The 20,789-nt window shown below is 34.2% G+C and overlaps 2 protein-coding genes across 4 annotated transcripts; one reads left to right on the forward strand and one right to left on the reverse strand.

Annotated features, from left to right (window-relative positions):
* Positions 1-5,600: 5,600 nt before the first annotated feature.
* On the forward strand, positions 5,601-6,806 carry LOC131170332 (uncharacterized mitochondrial protein AtMg00810-like; the record flags this gene model as incomplete). Its single annotated transcript, XM_058129386.1, has 1 exon — positions 5,601-6,806. A coding segment is annotated over one exon (1,206 nt), but the record flags the coding sequence as incomplete, so codon positions are not given.
* Positions 6,807-12,046: 5,240 nt separating this feature from the next.
* Positions 12,047-20,097, reverse strand: LOC110671124 (uncharacterized protein At4g18490). 3 transcript variants are annotated; one of them, XM_058130214.1, is made up of 16 exons: positions 19,783-20,097; positions 18,637-18,731; positions 17,971-18,097; positions 17,544-17,732; positions 16,938-17,426; positions 16,004-16,816; positions 15,426-15,608; positions 15,223-15,357; positions 14,922-15,059; positions 14,396-14,542; positions 14,118-14,292; positions 13,511-13,578; positions 13,387-13,426; positions 13,107-13,274; positions 12,406-12,685; positions 12,047-12,322 (listed from the first exon to the last, which is right to left on the reverse strand). In XM_058130214.1, exons 2-15 carry the CDS (start codon positions 18,698-18,700, stop codon positions 12,515-12,517), a joined length of 2,907 nt encoding a protein of 968 aa, XP_057986197.1. In that variant the 5' UTR covers positions 18,701-18,731; positions 19,783-20,097; the 3' UTR covers positions 12,047-12,322; positions 12,406-12,514. The 3 variants fall into 3 exon arrangements, with proteins under 3 accessions (XP_057986197.1, XP_057986196.1, XP_057986198.1); XM_058130213.1 differs by having other exon boundaries at positions 14,112-14,292; XM_058130215.1 differs by lacking the exon at positions 15,223-15,357 and having other exon boundaries at positions 14,112-14,292.
* Positions 20,098-20,789: the final 692 nt, after the last annotated feature.

A 20,789-nucleotide genomic window follows, 5' to 3' on the forward strand; every position in this document is an offset into this window, starting at 1 on the left:
AACTTTTTTCACAAGTTTCAGACCACTGAAATTTCACATTCTTCTATGTCAACTTAGTTAAAAGTGCTACAATACGAGAGAAGTCTTGAACAAACCGTCTATAATACCCTGCTAAACCCAAGAAACTACGAATCTCTGACACAGTTGTGGGTCTAAGCCAATGAAGCACTGCCTCAACTTTCTTCTTATCAACACACACCCCATCCTTAGACACTATATGGCCTAGGAAAGCCACACTATCTAACCAGAACTCACATTTTGAGAACTTGGCATTACGAATCTCTGACACAATTGTGGGTCTAAGCCAATGAAGCACTGCCTCAACTTTCTTCTTATCAACACACACCCCATCCTTAGACACTATATGGCCTAGGAAAGCCACACTATCTAACCAGAACTCACATTTCGAGAACTTGGCATATAGCTTGTGTTCCCGTAAGGTCTGAAGGACAATTTTCAAATGCTGCTCATGCTCCTCTTTACTCTTTGAGTACACTAGAATGTCATCAATGAACACTATAACAAATTGATCTAAGAAAGGTTTGAAAACTCTATTCATGAGATCCATAAAAGCAACTGGAGTATTGGTAAAACCAAAAGACATTATAAGAAATTCATAGTGTCCATACCTAGTCCTAAAGGTCGTCTTTAGTATGTCTTCTTTCTTAACCCTCAATTGATGATACCCAAATCAAAGATCAATCTTGGAAAAACACTTTGCACCTTGAAGTTGGTCAAACAGGTCATCTATGCATGGAAGAGGATACTTATTACTCATAATCACCTTATTCAATTGCCTATAATCAATGCACATTCTCAAAGACTCATCCTTCTTTCGCACAAATAACACAGGAGCACCCCATTGAGAAACACTAGGGCGAATAACCCCTTATCTAGTAGGTCCTGTAGCTGCTCCATCAACTCCTTAAGTTTTGCGAGTGCCATATGATAAGGTGGCATAAATATGGGCTTAGTTCTAGGAACTAAGTCTATACCAAACTCTACCTCTCGCTTCGGGGGTAAACCTAATAAATCTTCTGGAAACATATCAAGAAACTCATTAACCACTACAACATTCTCCAAACCTGCACCTTCTACCTGAATGTCTCTAACATAAGCTAGATACCCCTTACACCTCTTTCGCAATAATCGGCTAGCACTCACTACTGAGATAAGATTACTAGAGGCTATACTGCGATCTCTCTGAAATTGAAATTCTGCCTCCCTATGAATTTTAAAGAGTACAACTTTATTATGAAAATCCAATGAAACGTGATAAGTGGCTAACCAATCCATGCCTAAAATCACATCAAACTCAAACATGTCCAAAGAAACAAGATCTGCAGCTAATTCCCTATCTCCAATGTGAACTATACATTCCCTATACACCATATCAGTGTCTATTGCGTTCCCCATAGGTGTTGATACAGATAAAGGATACTCTAACAAAGTAGGTGGTGTACTAAATCTCATGGAAAAGTATGGAGAAACAAAGGAATGAGTGGAACCGGGATCAAACAGTACTCTAGCATCAAATGAACAAATAGAAAGTGTACCTTCACTACTGCATTAGATGCCTGAGCATCCTGCTGAGTCAAAGCAAAAACCCTAGCTTGACCTCTACCACCAAATGTTTATCCCTGAGTTTGAGCACATCCTCTACCACCAGAACCTCTACCACCCTAACCACGACCACCAGAACCCTGACTTCTACCACTATACTGTGAAATTGGCTGAACCTGAGAGGGAGTAGAATGTGCTGCCTGACCAGCACCCTAAGTTGTCCCGCTAGTAGGACAGTCCTATCTACAGTGTCCCAGTTGTCCACAACCAAAGCATGCTTCAGTGACCTAATGACAAGTGCCCATATGTGGCTTACCACAATGCTGACAAGGAGTGGAAACAAGCCTAGTGCTAATCTGACTATACTGAGCATTCCCTGCATGAGTCGTCTGCTCACGTCCCCGACCAACTCTAGATTGATGTGCCCTATTACCAACTGTAGACTGAGAACCTTATTTATTACCCTGATAAGAGCACTGATGACTCTGTCCTCTGTTAAACTGATTACCCTTACCATCTTTCTTAAACCGCTTATGCTGCTCACGAGCCCAACGTTCATCATCATACATCTCCATCTGTCTAGCCCGATCAACCACCTCCTCATATTTAGGCAATCATAAAGGAGCTACAAGAACAATTAGCTTATCTCGTAAGCCCCTTTCAAACCTGCGAGCCTTCTTCTCCTCATTTGGAATCAAGTGTTTACCAAAGCGAGATTGTTATGGAAAGTCAATCATTATATTATTTCTGTGTATATTCTGTATTCTGTATTCCTATTTAGGATTTCTTATTTAGGATTTCTTCCTAATTAGTATAACACAATTATAGGAATCAATTGTATATAAATACCCATGCATGATTAATTGAAATATATGAGAATCATCTCTTTCTACATGGTATCAGAGCAGGTCATCTATCTAGGGTGATTATTTGCTCTCACCACCCGGCTCGGGAGAGACCTTGGCGTGGCCGGCGTTTCGACTCCGATCAACAGTGCCATCGTCGCCTCAATCCCCTCATTCCACCACTATGTGCTGTTGCCTGATCCAGTACACCATTAAAGGACTTCTGAGGTTTGGCTCTCAGATCCTATTTTGGTATTTGCTTGATTTGTGATTTTGGATTATTTTGTTGCTGTCAGCACTTTGGATTAGCGTTTCGGTTAGTTTTCTTTGTCTCAACAAATGGCAGACAATAAGAATGTTATTTCGATGTGATTCGATGATGACTAAGATCACGGAACACAAACTTAATGGTTTGAATTATCCGGAGTGGAGTAAGATCGTTAGGGTCTATTTGCGTAGCATTGATAAGGATGATCACCTTACTAAAGATCCACCTACGATGATACACAACAAACTTGGCTAAGGGAAGATGCTCGGTTGTTTTTGCGGCTTGAACTCGATTCACAAGTGAGGTAATTAGTTTAATTAATCACTGTGAATTTGTTAAGGACTTGATGGATTACTTAGATTTTCTGTATTCGGGTAAATGGAATATCTCCCGTATTTATGATGTTTGTAAGGCATTCTACCGTGCTGAGAAAGAGAATAAGTCTCTCACGGCTAATTTTATGGATTTTAAACGGGTATATGAGAAACTTAATGTAGTGTTGCCTTTTAGTTACGATGTGAAAGTTCAAAGAGCCCAACGGAGCAATCGGTCATTATGAGTTTTCTTGTGCCTTCCTTCGAGTATGAGACTGCTAAATCTCAAATTCTTTCGATTACGAGATTTCCTCTTTGCATGAAACATTCACACGGGTCCTTCAGTGCAGAGTACCCAATCTTCACACTGCCAAAGAGTGCTCTTATTAGGCGTAATCCAAATGGACAACAGGGTAATAGAAGAGGAAGTAGAGGAGGAATTACAGCAATGAAGTAATCGGCGTAATGGAGAGGCTAGTTGTATTCAGGACTCAAGAGGAGTAATTTGTGATTATTGTATTGAGCCTGGCAATACAATATATAATTGTCAGCAACTTCAGAGGAAAAATCAGCAATCACAGATGGCAAATATGGCAGCAGAGGATTCTACGATATCTTCCTCTGAGAAAACTGTATTGGTATCCGCAGAGGATTTTGCACGATTTTCCCAAGATCGTGCATCTCTAAAGCCTACGGTTCCCCTATCAACTGCGATCACGAGTCGTAAAACCACAACATGCCTTTTGTCATCCTCATCCAAATCGGTTATAGAATCTGGAGCCACAGATCACATGACAGCTAATTCTAGTCTTTTATCTACTTTTCGTCTAATCCCACTTCCTCTCATTACTTTAGTGATGGTTCTACTTCTTGTGTCATGGGTTAGGCTGCGAATCCGACCGTCAATTTCTTTGTCATCTGCTTTGTGTCTACCAAATTTCTCTTTTAATCTACTTTACGTTAGTAAACTTACTCGTACCTTAAATTGTTCTATTTCCTTTTTACGATCAGTGTTTGTTTCAGGATCTTACGACGAAGCAGATTATTGGTAGAGGATGTGAGTCAGGTGGTCTCTACATTCTGGAAAATCATGTACCGCGATCGCTTGTTTGCTTCAGTACCTTAACACCTCTTGAAGCTCATTGTAGATTGGGTCATCTTTCTTTGTCTACCATGAAGAAGTTGTGTCCTCGATTTGATCTTTATCAAGATCTAGAATGTGAGTCGTGTCAGTTTGCAAAACATCATCGTTTGCCTTCTGTGTCTAGAGTCAATAAATGGGCTTCATCCCCTTTTGAGTTAGTTCATTCTGATGTTTGGGGTCCTTGTTCTGTTACTTCTAAAACTGGATTTCGTTATTTTGTTACTTTTGTTGATGATTACTCTCGTGTTACCTGGTTATATTTAATGAAGAGTCGTTCTGAGTTGTTTTCTATCTTTTGTGCCTTTTGTAATGAAATCAAAACTCAATTTAATATTTCTGTGCGCATATTAAGAAGTGACAATGCTAAAGAATATTTTTCAGCACAATTTCAGTCTTATATGACACAAAATGGCATTCTTCACCAGTCTTCCTGTGTGGATACCCCATCCCAAAATGGCGTGGCCGAAAGAAAAAATCGGCATCTTCTTGAGGTAACTCGTGCTCTTCTTTTTCAGATGAAAGTTCCTAAACACTTTTGGGCGGATGCAGTTTCTACGGCATGTTTTTTGATCAATCGTATGCCTTCTTACGTCCTTAATGGGGATATTCCTTATCTCGCTTTGTTCCCTACAAAATCTTTGTTTCCCGTTGAACCCGTATTTTTGTTGTACTTGTTTTGTACGTGATGTTCATCCATGAGTTACTAAATTGGATCCAAAGTCTCTCAAATGTGTCTTCCTTGGGTACTCCCGGATCCAAAAAGGGTACCGTTGTTTCTCTCCTACTCTTAATCGTTATCTTGTTTCTACAGATGTCACATTTTTTGAGTCCACTCCATTTTTTTCTCAATCATCTGTGTATGAGAGTCAGGGGGAGGAAGATGATATCTTAATATATACTGTCCAACCAATGTCTAGTCCTCTCTCACAGCCTATTTCTTCCGTCTCTAGACCTACTCGGCCTCCGTTGTTCATGTTTATTCGGAGATTGGAGATTCCTGACTCAGATCCTCCACCAGCTACTTCGTTGGGAGATCCTGTACCTCATACTGATCATGATTCTGATCTAGACTTACCCATTGCTCTTCGTAAAGGTAAACGTTCATGTACTTACCCTATCTCTTCTTTTGTTTCTTATAATCAATTGTCTTCTTGTTCTCGGTGTTTTGTTACTTCTTTAGACTCTATTCCCATCCCTAATACTGTTGGTGAGGCATTGTCTCATCCCGGTGGTGTCTTTGCTATGAAAGAGGAAATGGAGGCTTTAGATGCTAATGGTACATGGGAAGCTGTTGCCTTGCCCACCGGGTAAGAAAGCTATTGGTTGCAAATGGGTATTCTGATGAAAGGTAAATCCGATAGTTACGTGGCTAGATTAAAAGCACGCCTTGTAGCAAAAGGATATGCTCAGACTTATGGGTTTGTTTACTCTGACTCTTTTTCTCCTGTATCTAAACTTACTTACATTGCTTGTTTATCTCTTTAGCAGCTACATATGATTGGCCCCTGCACCAATTGGATATCAAGAATGCCTTTCTTCATGGTGATCTTCAGGAGGAGGTGTATATGGAGCAACCACCTGGGTTTGTTGCTCAGGGGGAGTTGGGTAAAGTTTGTAGGCTTCGGAAGTCTCTTTATGGCTTGAAACAAAGTCCTAGGGCCTGGTTTGGGAGATTCAGTGAAGCAGTACAGGAATTTGGTATGCAAAAGAGTAAGTGTGATCACTCAGTATTTTATAAGCAATCTGAGGCTGGTCTAATTCTCCTGGTAGTCTATGTGGATGACATTATCATCACTGGGAGTGACTCTGCAGGTATTTCATCTCTTAAAACCTTCCTCCAAACCCAGTTTCAGACCAAAGACTTAGGATTATTAAAGTATTTTTTGGGTATTAAAGTTATGAGAAGTAAGAAGGGTATTTTCTTGTCTCAAAGAAAATATGTCCTTGATCTATTGACAGAGACAGGAAAATTAGGTGCTAAGCCTTGTAGTGCACCAATGACTCCAAATTTACAACTGTTAGCAGGGGATAGTGAGTTGTTTGAAGATCCAGAGAGATACAGGAGATTGGTAGGAAAATTGAACTACCAAACTGTCACTCGTCCTGACATTGCTTATGCCGTTAGTGTGGTAAGTCAGTTTATGTCTTCCCTAACTGTTGCTCATTGGGAAGCCTTGGGACAAATCTTGTGCTATCTGAAGGGAGCTCCAAGAAGAGGTTTGTTATATGGTAATCATGGGCATTTGAATGTTGAATGTTTTTCAGATGCCGACTGGGCTGGATCTAAGGTTGATAGGAGGTCAACTACTGGATATTGCGTTTTTGTTGGAGGAAATTTGGTGTCTTGGAAAAGCAAGAAGCAGAGTGTAGTTTCTCGATCTAGTGCTGAATCCGAATACAGAGCCATGGCACAATCAGTATGTGAGGTAATGTGGATATTTCAATTACTAGATGAGACAGGTTTTAAGACCCCCCTGCCTGCGAAATTGTGGTGTGATAATCAAGCTGCTCTCCATATTGCTTCTAATCCGGTATTTCATGAGCGGACCAAACATATTGAGATTGATTGTCACTTTGTTCGTGAAAAGATTCAACAACAGATCATATCAACAGACATATCAAACCGGAGAGCGCTTAGGAGAAATTATCACAAAAGCTCTGAATGGAGCTAGGATAGACTACATTTGAAACAAGATGTGCATGATTAAAATATATTCTCAAACTTGAGTGGTATTGTTATGGAAAGTCAATCATTATATTATTTCTGTGTATATTCTGTATTCTGTATTCCTATTTAGGATTTCTTATTTAGGATTTCTTCCTAATTAGTATAACACAATTATAGGAATCAATTGTATATAAATACCCATGTACAGATTAATTGAAATATATGAGAATCATCTCTTTCTACAGATAATTTGGTAAACTTCATCTCATACTCTATAACTATCATGTTGTCTTGCTTCAAGGTTTCAAACTCCAAAGCCTTAGCCTCTTGAACACTAGGAGGGAGAAATCGCTCTAAGAAGAGAGAGTGAAACTCAGGCCAGATGATAGAAACTTCGGGTCGCCCATTCTTCTTAGAGATATACCACTCACAAACAACTCCCTTAAGCTGATTTCATGCCAACATCACCATCCTAGCACTACTGCAACCCATAGTGTCATAACACCTCTCCATGTCATCTAGAAAATCTAAGGGATCAGTTAATGCATCATCTCCAGTGAACTCCTTTGGTTTTAGCTTGAGAAAGTCTGTAGAGTCAAGAAATCGAGCCTTATCCTGAGCTGGTGCTGAAATTGGGCCAACCATTGGTTGCTATGATTGAGTTGTAAGGTACTTAGTTATAGTAATAATAACACGATTCACTGCATGCAATCTCGCTGCTAGATCTGCCACAGTAACCTGATCAGCTCTAGGTGCTTGAGCTGCAGTAGCTAATTGGAATGGTTGTGCCCCAGTCTTAGCCATAGGCATTTTTTCAGATGTTTGATTAATAGTTTGAGGTGGTACCTCCCCTATTAGATCAAGGTTTGCACCATTAAGACCCTTAGTCCTAGTTCTCCTCTTATGTCTAACAGACCCAGGCACCTATTCATTTTAATAAATAAGCATTAAATCTGAAAATGTGAGCCAAATTAAGACAGGTGAAAAAGTACGAAGGACGCAGACATCTAAAGCAATGATAAACTGAAAAAACGTTAAGGATCCTATGCTCCGCAAGTTTACTAGACCTCAACCAGGCTCTGATACCAACTTTGTCACGACCCAAAATTCTGAGTAGTGACCAACGCATAATTTAAGTATTCTTAAATCATGCAAGCCTTATCAGATTATCTTGAATCAATATATTATCACTTACTAACCAAAAAAAAAATAGACAAAATCCAAATAAACAAAATACTAAATAAATATCATAAATATCTCATAAGTAAACTGCGGAGTCTCTATAGATTTCAAATAAAAACTTAAACTGTTTAATAAACTAAACTAATTATTAACTTGAGGAAACATGAATTCGGGCATACCATGAAAACAAATCAAAGATTATCCCTCTTCAGAAAATGGACTGAATATTTGGATTAGCTGCAGAATTTTACTGATCTAAATAGATAACAAACAGAGAAAACGTGATTTGATCTAATACTCAGTGAATGATAATTATAGCACACAACAGAACAGAAACAGGCAGACGCTTGATTAATTTCGCAATAAATTTTCTATCCAATAAAATCATGCTCACGCTATCAAAATCATTAATAAAATAATTTCATAAAACATATAAATAAAAGAAATTCATTCAATAAAATTTTATGGTACAGTACACCAGGGTGATGATACTCCACATCACTAAAGGCCAAATGGTAAGTGCACTACCAGATATTAGATACCTTCCTCCTCCTTCATAGATATCAATGCATATGATACTAATGCAAACTATAAATTGTAATGATACATGACTCAACAATGCAATATAATACCGTGATAGTCCACACAGTGGGGCTAGATAATAGATACTGGGCATCGATACCAATTTAAAATAGAAAATCAATTTGTACAAATTAAACAAAATCAACAAAAAAATTTCAGATGTCAAATAATAACTGATAGTACAATTCCAACAGTTTATTTCAATAATTTCATAGAGTCAATAAGATCAAATCATTCTCAAATGAATTCAGTGTAACACATCGATAAATTTTATGGTCATATATCAATCAACATAAAGACATTAAAGGCCTGTTCCCAGAATTCTAATGGCTCTAATGCAAAGATAATTGACAAAATCAATTATTTAATTAAAATTAAAATAAAATTCAATAATAAAATAAAACTCTAGAAAATCACATGTAAAATAATTGTTAAAATATTGATTTAAAATTTCATTTAATAACAATTTTAATGCTAAAAAATTTTAAAAGGAATCAAAACGGTGTCATATATTATAATTACCACTCACCTGAAACTTCTGAAATAATAGTTATATTCAATGAAAGAGAAATAATTTTAGCTGACAGATTGAATAATCGAATCTCCTACATACCTAAAATATAGCAAAATAAATTGATCAACTGAACTAATATGACAGATTCATTGTATATATAAAAAATATATTTTATTTTGAAATCAAAGTAAATAATAATAACAATGATAATGATAATAATAATGAAATAAAAAAAATCAATTTTTAGAAAATTGTAAAAGTAAAGGAAAAGAAAAAAAATAATATAATAATAATAACTTTGATGAACAATCAATCAAAAAAAAAAAAAAAATATATATATATATATATATATATATATATATATAAGAGGGGAGCTAAGATGAAACTCAGATAGACGACAATCTATACGAAACTCAGCTCTCAGCTTTTATATATATTTATAATCTAAATTTAATATTATTATCTCACAGTAATCATAATTAACCCAATTCAATATCAATAGTCAAAGAAAAAAAACTTCTAGAGTAGTTGTAACAATTTAAAGAAAGAAAATCAAATTCACCCATTATTAAACAAAGAAAGGAAATTTTTACCTTAAAAACAGAATCGAGGGTGATAAATAGATAAATAAAAATTTAGGAATTTTCTGTGCATATCAAACTATAAATCGTAAATTTTTATATATTTATATGTGTACATATATAACAATAAATAAAAGATGATGAAAATACCTATTGAGAGTATTTGGTATAAAAAGAGGTGAAAAATAGATGTTGAGAGCAAAGTTTAGCAGAAGAGATGATTAGAGAATATATATTTTAAGAGTTCTATTATGTGTAGAATAAGATAAGAGTTATTATTGAATAAGATTGCTCAGATTACAGATATATATTTAATTTTGAAAATAATATATATATATATATATATATATATATATATATATATATATATATATATAGGTCATCCAATAAAATATCCTTTATTTTATTATTTTTTTTCTAGATAAATATTTTAAATTATTGTTAGATAATTAAAATAAATAATTAATTAAATAGATAAATATTGAATTTCCACACATTCATTACATAATTACACGATATAATTAATATTAATTGAGTTGGATTATTTGAATACAACACAATTCATTTAACATGAGTCATATATAAAATTATCACTTCTAATTTAATGTATGTTATATAATGGTTTTTTTTTTTTTTTCATTCAAAAAGGCATGTAATTGCCAAGAGAAATTACCTTAAAATTTAGGAATAGAAAATTATAATAGGTTTCAATTATATATTAATAGAATTTCCTATATAGATAGGATTACTTCTAAAATTCGTTTATTTTCCTTAGTGGAAAAAAGAAAAAGTAATATAAACATAATTAAATCAGTTATAAAATTCTTTTTATCAAATTTCTTTCTATTTATTATATCATAATTATAAACAATTAGCCAAACTTTTTTAATCCAGTAGCTGAAAATATATAACTCACTCAGCACACTCTTCCAATCTTATAATAATAATAATAATAATAATAATAATAATAATAATAAATAATTAAATTTATACATAAAAAGACAAATTTTAATTGAATAACATATAAATTATAAACAAATTAGGTATCTCTATTTTGATTTCTATATCTAAAAAACTCAAAAAGGACGGAAATCATGTCATTATTTTTATTTTGTGGACACATAAATGCATCAATAATTTATTTAACTAATAATTTAGTAATCATAAAAAAAAAAAAAATTAGAAGAGTTAAAAATATTACAATAAAAGTTAAAAATTCCAGAGTATTTTTCAAATAAAATTTAAATGTTAGTTTATACATTTAAAAATATATATATATATTTACATGCTCAGGAATTATATGACTTTCATTTAATATATGAAATCCGCGTTTGAATCTCACCTGATATACGTTGGTATAAGGTTGAAAACTTTTTTTTAGAAGAGATATTAGTTTGAAAACTTGAAACTTATTTAATTAATTAAAAAAACAAATACATAATTTTTTTGAGTTTCTTAACAATGTATTAAAAAAAAAAAAAAAAAAAAAAAAAGACCTAAACCAAATCAAGCTAAACTGTTGCATAGGACTTGATTAATTACATTTCTTCTTTCACAAATGTTGAAAACCTTTATCCCAATTTTTCTTCTGATTTTTTCTATCATTACATACTTGCATCACAAAATTCTAATCAAATTGGATGAAAAATATTAATTATAAGAAAAATTAAAGCAAATTAACAATTAAGAGTAATAAAAATATTACGTCCCATTTAGTTCAATATAGTAAAATTCATTTTATTTGCAAATAAATATAGAATTCATTTACAAATGAATTTTTTTGTTTAGTATATTTTATATTAAATATAAAATTCATTCCAAATGAAATGAATTGTGTTTTTGGAATAAATAAAATAAAATGATACATAATAAGAGAATAATTGTCACTTAAAATATATATGATTTTAAGTTTAAAGTTCATTTGCAAATTCTATTAATTTTGCTGGTATTTGATTTAATTATTATAAATTTTATGAAATTGATTATTAAGAATTTTAAATGAATTTTCATTTAAACCAAATACTAAAATTTTATATTTACAAATGAATTCCATAAAATTTTATAAAGTTTATTTATACCAAGCATTACCCAGCAGAATTGCGCAATACTGAAGACTAAACAACCATGTGATTCGATCACCTCAAAAATTAACAAAATTTACTATCGAGACAAGCTTTTCATCCTGGGCGTTTACTGCTATCATAGGTCACAAAAGAAGGACAAACAAGGGTTATATCTAAAAGGAAAAATTATTACCTTTATAGAGACCCTACAGCATACCAATAGATGTATTCTTAGTAATCAAACTTTATTTTTGTATCATAAGCGATCAAACCTGGGTTTAGATTTTGTACATCATGGCTAGTCTAATCAATGGGAAGTATATTGGCCACATACATCCATTCATGGTATCTTACATAGTTTCAACTGGTCCAGTGATTAAAATTCAAATCACCAAAGACCATGTCATCAGATTAAGGTATGAGCCGCTATATTAGGCTTAGGGTAAACATACCCAAAGAATATGTAAGAGTAAAGCTGCAACTAGCAATTTAACCAGCAAAACATCACATTTGGAGGTTTCGATTGAATATCTCAACTGCTTAGGAAAACAGATTCCTATAGTTCAATCAGCAGCACGAAAGAGAAAATCTTCTGTCCCTGACATTTGCATGTCATATTATATTATCAAATAGCTAGCTAAGTTCTAAATGCATGTAGAAGAGGAGGAAAGAGAGGAGTACCTTTCATTGTTCCCACCGTTTCAATCTGAAGCTAATTAGACATCAACTGTGCAGCAAGTTTCTGAACCATTCGAATGTTTCCAATTGTGAAGGAATATGGCACTTCAATTTAAACTAAAATAGAAGGCAAAGAAAGAAGACTGAATAACAGTGAGCACTGGAAGGATATCTTCTCATCAAACATGGGATGGTTAAGCATCAGTAAACTGTTATTGTTCACAATAGCTCGAACCAGTATTTCTTTAGCTTCGTCATATTTCTTCTTCAGCATGTTGACAATCTGCAGCAAAAATCATCAACAAATTCTTGTTCATGTATACATTTTAGAAGGTTTTCTGAATAATTAAAATCCATCACATGTATGTAAGACTTTTAATTTATAGATTTGATGTGCAGTTCAGTGAACAATATTTTGAACTGACATTAGTGCAAGTGTAGGAAATCAAGGTAAAATCATTTTCCACCTAGAGCCGACTAAGATGGAAGAAGATCCATATTAAAAGCTCAAAAGGGGCCATAAAACTTTGCTCTTTTGTTGAAAGAAAAAATCTGATGAATAATCCAGATTAGACTGGACCAGACAAGGAACTTGACAAGAATCAACTAGCATAAAATGAGTCTCAGGAGTGTGTGTTGAAACCTTTGAGAGAAACATTTATAAATCACAAGATAGCAAATAATGTAATCCAAGATTTACTTACATCCTCAAGTTCTTTTGCATATGCTTCAGCCTTTTCAACATTTCTGTCATCTTCCATAGCCAAAGGAATGTCTTGTTCTTTTGTAGTTTCCTGTTGAGGAATTTCAAGTTTGGAGGTTGGGTGGTCATAAAGAGCGTTACTTTCTGCCTGATTGTCATGATTGCAGCCCTAAAAGAATATCAAGGCAAGAAAAGTTAGAAATTAAATAAGCAGGTTTCAACCAACTACATGTTTCCACGTATATCTTGGTTGTCAAATTTGGTGTTTGTTAGAAAGATACCTGTTCTTCAACAGTGATTTCCAAAGGTTCCTTCACATTTCTGCAAGCATTTGAAAGAAAAGCAAGTTTTATACAGGCGTACAACTAGTAATCAGAACACATGCAGATAAATATATGATGGTACCTGGTTTCATTTGGTGAATGAGAAAGACGTTTTTGTGGATTCAAGGGCAATATATCAACATTTGATGCCTACAAAAATGCATCTTAATACATTAGTGATATATACACCACAATGCTTTCATAAAAATATTTAAAAATTTTACTATTGCTTCAAAATCAAACAATACTCAACTCAACTCAACTCAACTAAGCCTGTATCCCAAAAATTTGGGGTAGGCTATATGGATTCGCTTTCTCCACTCTGAACGATTTTGGGTTAAATCCTCAAAAATGTGTAATGCTTCTAGGTCCTGTTGTACTACTCTCCTCCAAGTCAATTTAGGTCTACCCCTTTTTTTCTTTCTATCCTCTAACCTAATGTGCTCTACTTGCCTAACTGGAGCCTCCGTATGGCTACGCTTCACATGACCAAACCACCTCAATCTCCCTTCTCTCAACTTATCTTCAATTGGCACCACTCCTACCTTTTCTCTAATTCTCTCATTACGGACTTTATCTAGTCTAGTATGGCCACTTATCTTCAAAATCAAACAATGGTAAAAAAAATCTTTATAAGCTTAGCACAATAAACTATATTTCGGAAGAGGGGAAAAAAAAGAAACCTCAACTGTTTTTCGTTTCAAAGATGCATTCAGCAGAGTTTTTTTCTCAGCATTGACAATAGGATGGACAATCTTTGATTCTGTAAATCCTTGTACTTCCCTGTTTTTCTCTGAGTTTCTCAAAAAATTTATTTCCCTTTTAAGTAAGGCATTTGACTGATCTTTGCTCACTCCCAAAGTCCTATGTTAAGAGACATTCAACCATCAAAAAGATGTATTACAAGAGTTTTGAGTTGAAAATCAGAAGGCATTGAGAAACATGAAGCTCCATATTCTCATCAGACCTTGAAATCTTCAAGCCAGAAAGATCAGGTGTTCTCTTCCCAGCTTTAAGCCCTTCAACAGAAATCATCTTCGAGTTCCAAGTTGATCCCATGCATGAAACCACAGCTGTAGAATTTGCACTTGTCTGGGTACTAGACTTGTTTGCCCTAAAAGTTGAGCTGGCTGGATTAGCTTCACAACTAAAAAATATTTCAACAGGCTCCCTAAGCTTATACTGATAATACAACATGTTCACTAGCCACATAAAACATAATGTGTTTCACAGAAATATGAGTTGTCATTTGTCAAGTCGAATGCAGAAAACAAACCAGGCAATAACAACAAATAATGATGTCAATTTAACATCTAAAACACAGTAACAGAAACTTTTCAGGGAATATCCTTCTGTAATATATATGAGGGACTGAATTTGTGATCTTAAAAAGGCATCATAGTTGATCTACTCCTATTTCCAGAGTAAACTAGAAGAATACCAAGTCAAACAGTAAATTAGCTAATTGTTGAACTTAAACAAAGATGCCTCACCCAAAATTACTAAGATCTTTGATGTTCATTCCACTTCCTGGCACAATAGAGTCCTTCTTTGTTACTTCTTTATCAGGAGGCTTTGGATTAGTAACCAGCTTGTAGACATTTTGTTTGGCATCACCATTTAAGCCCTCCCTGTTGAAGATCATAAGTGACAGTTATTTGACAATTTCACTGGTAACTCACTATCTGACCAAAATTTAAGTGATCCATTTCTGCTTATGGACCAAAAATTTCAATAAATTATCAAAGAATAAAAGCCTTGGTAAAATTATAGTACCAGGTAAAGATGCTTCACCTGGTATTACATGGGTTTTTAACATTCTTTTCACTTCCCAGCAAAGCAGGTTCTTTAGTCATTTCCATGGAAAATGACTTTGAATCACCAATCAATTTTCTTTGGGTTTGTGCATTGATAGCATTGAAGCCCTCCCTTTTGACAATAAAACGAACAGGCTTATCATTATTATAATTGCACTTGTTACAGAAAGCATGTCTTACCTTTTCCCATTAGCAGGACAATTGGCATCAATTGCTTTGCTCCCAAATGAGGAACCTTCCACAGTAGTTGATGGTGGCTGGCCAATCTTAGTTTCCACTTCCTTGGATCTCTTAAAAAACTTTGAACGGACAACTTCTAATTTTTTCTCCTTTATTGGTGTCACATTATTGACTACATGTTCACTGCATGAAGTAACAAAAAATAAAAGAAGAAATGATCAGTGATACCTAAACAATCCTGTCCTGCCTTGCACAAAAGCTTCTATCAATGCAATTCAAAAAAAAAAAAGTACACAATATTGTGATCTTTATTTAATTACCAAAAAACAATCATAAAAATTAAATATACCAGGAGCACGCATTTTGACTTGTGATTTAGAGAACCTTCTGTATCTGAAGCTTCAGATAGAAATGAAAATTTCCCCAATATCTTTCTTCATTCATATAATTAAGGCCATCTTAATGAAAACTAAGTACGAAGTTCAGTTTTTTCACTCTTATTTCCATAACATCTAAAGTGATTACGTTACAAAAAAAATAGGATGCCAACTACAAAAGAAGATCATAAATTGTCTAACCTCCTTGTTGGAACCAAAAGTTTTGAAGCTGACATCTGGATATCCTCACTGGCATTGAAACCACATGGTCTTGTCTGTAAAAGACTTGAAGTGGATGAAGCTTCAATATCTTGATCATCCGGCAATGGCTCAGTCCCTATCAAATTTCCAGTGTGGGCTTCACCATCTGTCTTTACACTTTTATTTCGGGCAATCTCTAATCCATTAAAGTATGGTGGAGCTGAATTCAACTGTGAGTTCTCGCAATTAATCCCAACAACTGTTATCATTCTGTCAGTGTCACTAACATTATCCTCTGCAACAGATTTTGTATTTACTTTCGTAGCCAGGGGACTGGCTAGAATATCTGATTCAGTATCTTGAGTTGAATCATTCCCATCAACAGATTTGACAGGTAAAATCTGTGTTGCTGGTTGAGCACATGCCTCCATGGGCCTTGCCTTCTCCAGGATGCAACTCTGTTGATTTGCTTCTTCTGTGTTAGCTGAAATTATTTTCTCTAATGAAGTTTTTGTGCTGTGTGGCACAACCAGATTTTCAAAATTTCCATATTTTGAAGGGAAATTTCCATTTGAAGAATTGCCTGGCCCCGCACCATCGACAGTAGTCTCAACAATTGAAGAAGTTGCATTCTCTGATGCAGGAAGTTTCTTAGTTCGGCTATCATCAAAGGCATCATCACCACCAGCCAGGTTAACTTTGGAGCTCTGATGTTCACTCCTATCTGAACCAGGCCCTTTGCTGTCTGGGTTCTTCATGGAAGTTTTTTTCTGTCCTTGAATCAAAGTTGAATCAGAATTGAAATTACCCGACCTGCTTTGCAACAAAACATATGACAGGTAAGCGATTTTGAAACTCATTATGAATTCCCTCTAACAGCTTGTGGGAAGTATATAATAAGGCTTAATGCCCCAAAAAAAATTTTTCTACTTACTCATTAAAATCAAAAGAAAAGGTAAAGCAGTCTTGTTTTCCTTCATGTTTTACATGAACAGATTGAACAGGTAAAATCTGTGTTGTTGGTTGAGCACATGCCTCTGTGGGCATTGCCTTCTCCAGGAAGTAACTCTGTTGATCTGCTTCTTCTGTACTAGCAGAAATTATTTTCTCTGGTGAAGTTCTTGTGCTGTGTGGCACAACCAGATCTCCAAAATTTCCACGTTTTGAAGGGAAATTGTCACTTGAAGAATTGCCTGTTGCTGCACCACTGAAAGTAGTCTCAACAATTGAAGAAGTTGCATTCTCTGATGCATGAAGTTTGTTGGTTTGGCTATCATCAAAGGCATCTGGTCCACCAGCCGGGTTAACTTTTGAGCCCTGATGTTCATTCCTATCTGAACCAGCCCCTTTGCAGTCTGGGTTCTTCATGGAAGCTTTTCTCTCTCCTTGAATCAAGGTTGAATCAAAATTGAAATTATCCAACCTGCGTTGCAACAAAATGTGTGCTAGGTAAGTAATTTTGAAACTCATTACGGATTCCCTCAGCCATTTTGTTCTATATAATAAGGCTGAATGCTCCAAATAATTTTTTTCTACTTACTCATTAAAATCAAAAGAAAATGTAAAGCAATCTTGTTTTCCTTGATGATTTGCTCTAGAAGACTCTCCTTTAGAACTTTCTTTGGGTTTTGCAGTCTTTTTTGATGGGGATGAGAAATCAAGGTCAGGCATGTCTAATTTGAAGGACGTTAACTTGTCAAAATCACCATCTAGATTAAAATCCATATCCCTGAAAAAGAATATTACATTAGTAACTGCAAACTCCTATGCAAGTGAGCGTACTTGTGCCCAAGACTTCAAGCTAGCACCCTCATGAAATGAAATTATAGTGTAAAACAAGTGTTCACAAGAAAACAAAAGCAGAGTTACATGATGAACACTCAAGATTAAAGTAAAAGAGCCAAGATAAGGCAAAGTTTTTCACTGGGATAATATGATCATGAACCCACAGTTGTTGCAGCACTTACAGTTTATCAAAGTTGAATGTCTTTCTCTTGCCACTTGGAACTGTATCAAAACTAAAATCCATTGTCTCATCTCCTGTCACTGAAAGTGATTTCCAAGAGCCAAGAAATTCTTTTCCAACTTCCTCATCTGTTTAAAGGTAATTTAAGATTTCATTACATAGTATAATAATAATAATAATAATAATAATAATAATAATAATAATAATAATAATAAATAAGAGGTCCTTGCAGAATCTGGCAACATATAGTATTTCCAACCAGTAGCCTTTATTGTGGAACCTTGGAGGTTTCAAACCTTTTCATAACAGGCTGGAGCATCTAGATGAATCTATCCAAGGTAGAATTTTAAATCAGAACAATAATTACACATGAACTTAAGTGTATTGGTGAGTGTGTAATCTTTATTGAGTCACTCTAATGGTTCAAGTCCTAATCATGAATTTCGGATATTTCTCTCGATTCTCCTTTCACAGTGTCGTTTTCACTATTACCAGCCATTTTACAGAGTGCAATATTAATGATAACTACTTCAGACTGTGCAATTTTCAATAAAATTAAAATATACACACTGTCTATTCTTTTGTTCCCCTACTACTAATTTTATTATACTTTGGGTTGAAAAGCCATATGATGCATGGTGAGTATAAACAGCAAAACACAAAATACCTAAAGATGATTTTTTCTCTTTGGGATCAACAGATGAGGAAGTTCCCTTCTGTGATTCTGCCATCTGTGAAGTAGGTGCCTCTACTGGTTAGGAACTGCAACAACCAGACAACTCTCAGATATGAGATATGGATTCAATTAATATTTAAATTTGGCATGATTTAAAAGGTCTATCTACAACTATATGACCATAGTGGAGTTCAACTGTCAAATTCAGTGGTGACAAAACATCAAGTTGAAGTAATATTAAAACTCAAATAAGCTCCTAATAAGCAGGAAAAAAAATTCTACTCTTGTTCACTATGTAAAAATACCAATTAAGTTATAAAAAACGGAAAATATCATTATATGCCTCATTAAGGTCTCGCGTGGACCTACTAATATCATCCTGTAGACAACTAGGTAGCCGTCTAGAGATGATGTCATGTACAATAGAGTACAGATAAATGAACCTCTCGTAGTGTCCCTGTTTGTAATTTTCTTTCCCTAAATGAATATTCATTTTCTAGTTAATGAGAAAATCAAAAGTTCAGAACACACCTTCGCAACTGTCGGAGAAGAACGGAAAATCTCACTCTATAACAATCAAGTTCACTCATACTAGTTTCTTATATCTTAAACACAAAATAGGACAAAGCGAAAGCTAGATTAAGAAAGAATTCTTATAAAGCAATAAGGCAAACTTGTAATAAGAAGGTAAAAGAATAAAATCCTGCGTTAATATGCAAGATTTTTAATCCTATTGAAAAGAAAAAAAAAAAAAAACATGCATCAGATATAAATAAATAAATAAACGATTGATTTTGGAAAAACTGCACTGAATATAACCAGTAATTTGCAAAAAAAACAAAAAAAAGTTATGGAGGCATTTAACAGAAACATGACCTGAAAGACAATCGATCTGATCTTATGGTCTAATCTATTAGTAGTCCATTAGCAATCAAACTGGTTATACTCAAATTTAACCAAAAACTGAGAAGCGAGGACAGAGTAATTGTGGTCAAAGACTGGTGAAATCAAACAAAAAAATGGAAACTGAAAAGAGCTGAGCTCAGGTTCGAACAATTTTCACATTTAACTAGCCGTAAGCAATCGCATAACCTAATTTCAGCGAAGAACAAATTCATAAATAAGAAATAAAATTACATTGTATGTACTTTGAATCCACGGATGCAATGGCTGAAACAACACCAGAGATCCAAAATGAGAACCAAAACTTAATTTCAAATCGATGAATGTGAAAGAGAAAGAAAGAGTTGCCTGTAAATGGCGTACGAGAAGTGCTAGTCCGGCTGATGTTTGGTTCGAGGAAAAATGAGTACTTTCTTGAGGTCGAGAAGGAAAATGGAGCGTCAAGCGAGTGGAGTTTTGTTCAAATGTGCTCTGTATTTATAGCTTTGGATTTCTCTAAGGCGGGGAGTCACTGTGCCAGTGGGTGAGATAAGCGCAATTGGCCTTCCATTCGGCTATGTCTCCATTATCTTTAAGGCATAATTTACTTCCAAAAGATTTAAAACATTTTTTTAAATAATTTTATGAGAAAATTTATTTTGTATTCGTAAAAGACAGAGCCTTGCTCCCAAAGCAGAGGGTAAGTAAATTTCGATTCAAATTAAAAAATTAAATTGAATTAAATTAATTTAATTTAATTAGTTTAGTTTTAAAATTTAATAGGTTCGGTTCGATTTTATGTTATAAAAATTTCAATTATTTTTGTTTGATTCGATTTTGAAGAGAAAAAAATCAATTAAATCGAATAAAATAGTAATTTTATATATTCAAATCGAATCGAATCAATTTTTAAATTGATTTATTTTTATAAAAAATTTATGAATTATATTTAATTATAATGTATATAAATTGTTTAATTTTATTGATTAATGGTTATTAGGTTCAAACCAAAATCAAAATTAGATCAAAAAACTTGAAAATCAAGTCTAAATTAAAAAACCAATCAAAAATCAAAACCCATCGATTTGAACCTAATCGAACTGAAATAGAGTGGTTCAGTTCGATTCAGTTTTTCATCCATTTTGGTTCGGTTAGATTTCTAAAATATGTAATTCGATTTTCTCGGTTCGGTTCGATTTGGATCGGTTTGAACCAAATACTCAACCCTATCCCAAAGATCATAGCTAGAATTTAATGTCATA

The sequence above is a fragment of the Hevea brasiliensis genome, chromosome 11 (assembly GCF_030052815.1).
Source record: "Hevea brasiliensis isolate MT/VB/25A 57/8 chromosome 11, ASM3005281v1, whole genome shotgun sequence".
NCBI lineage: Eukaryota > Viridiplantae > Streptophyta > Magnoliopsida > Malpighiales > Euphorbiaceae > Hevea > Hevea brasiliensis.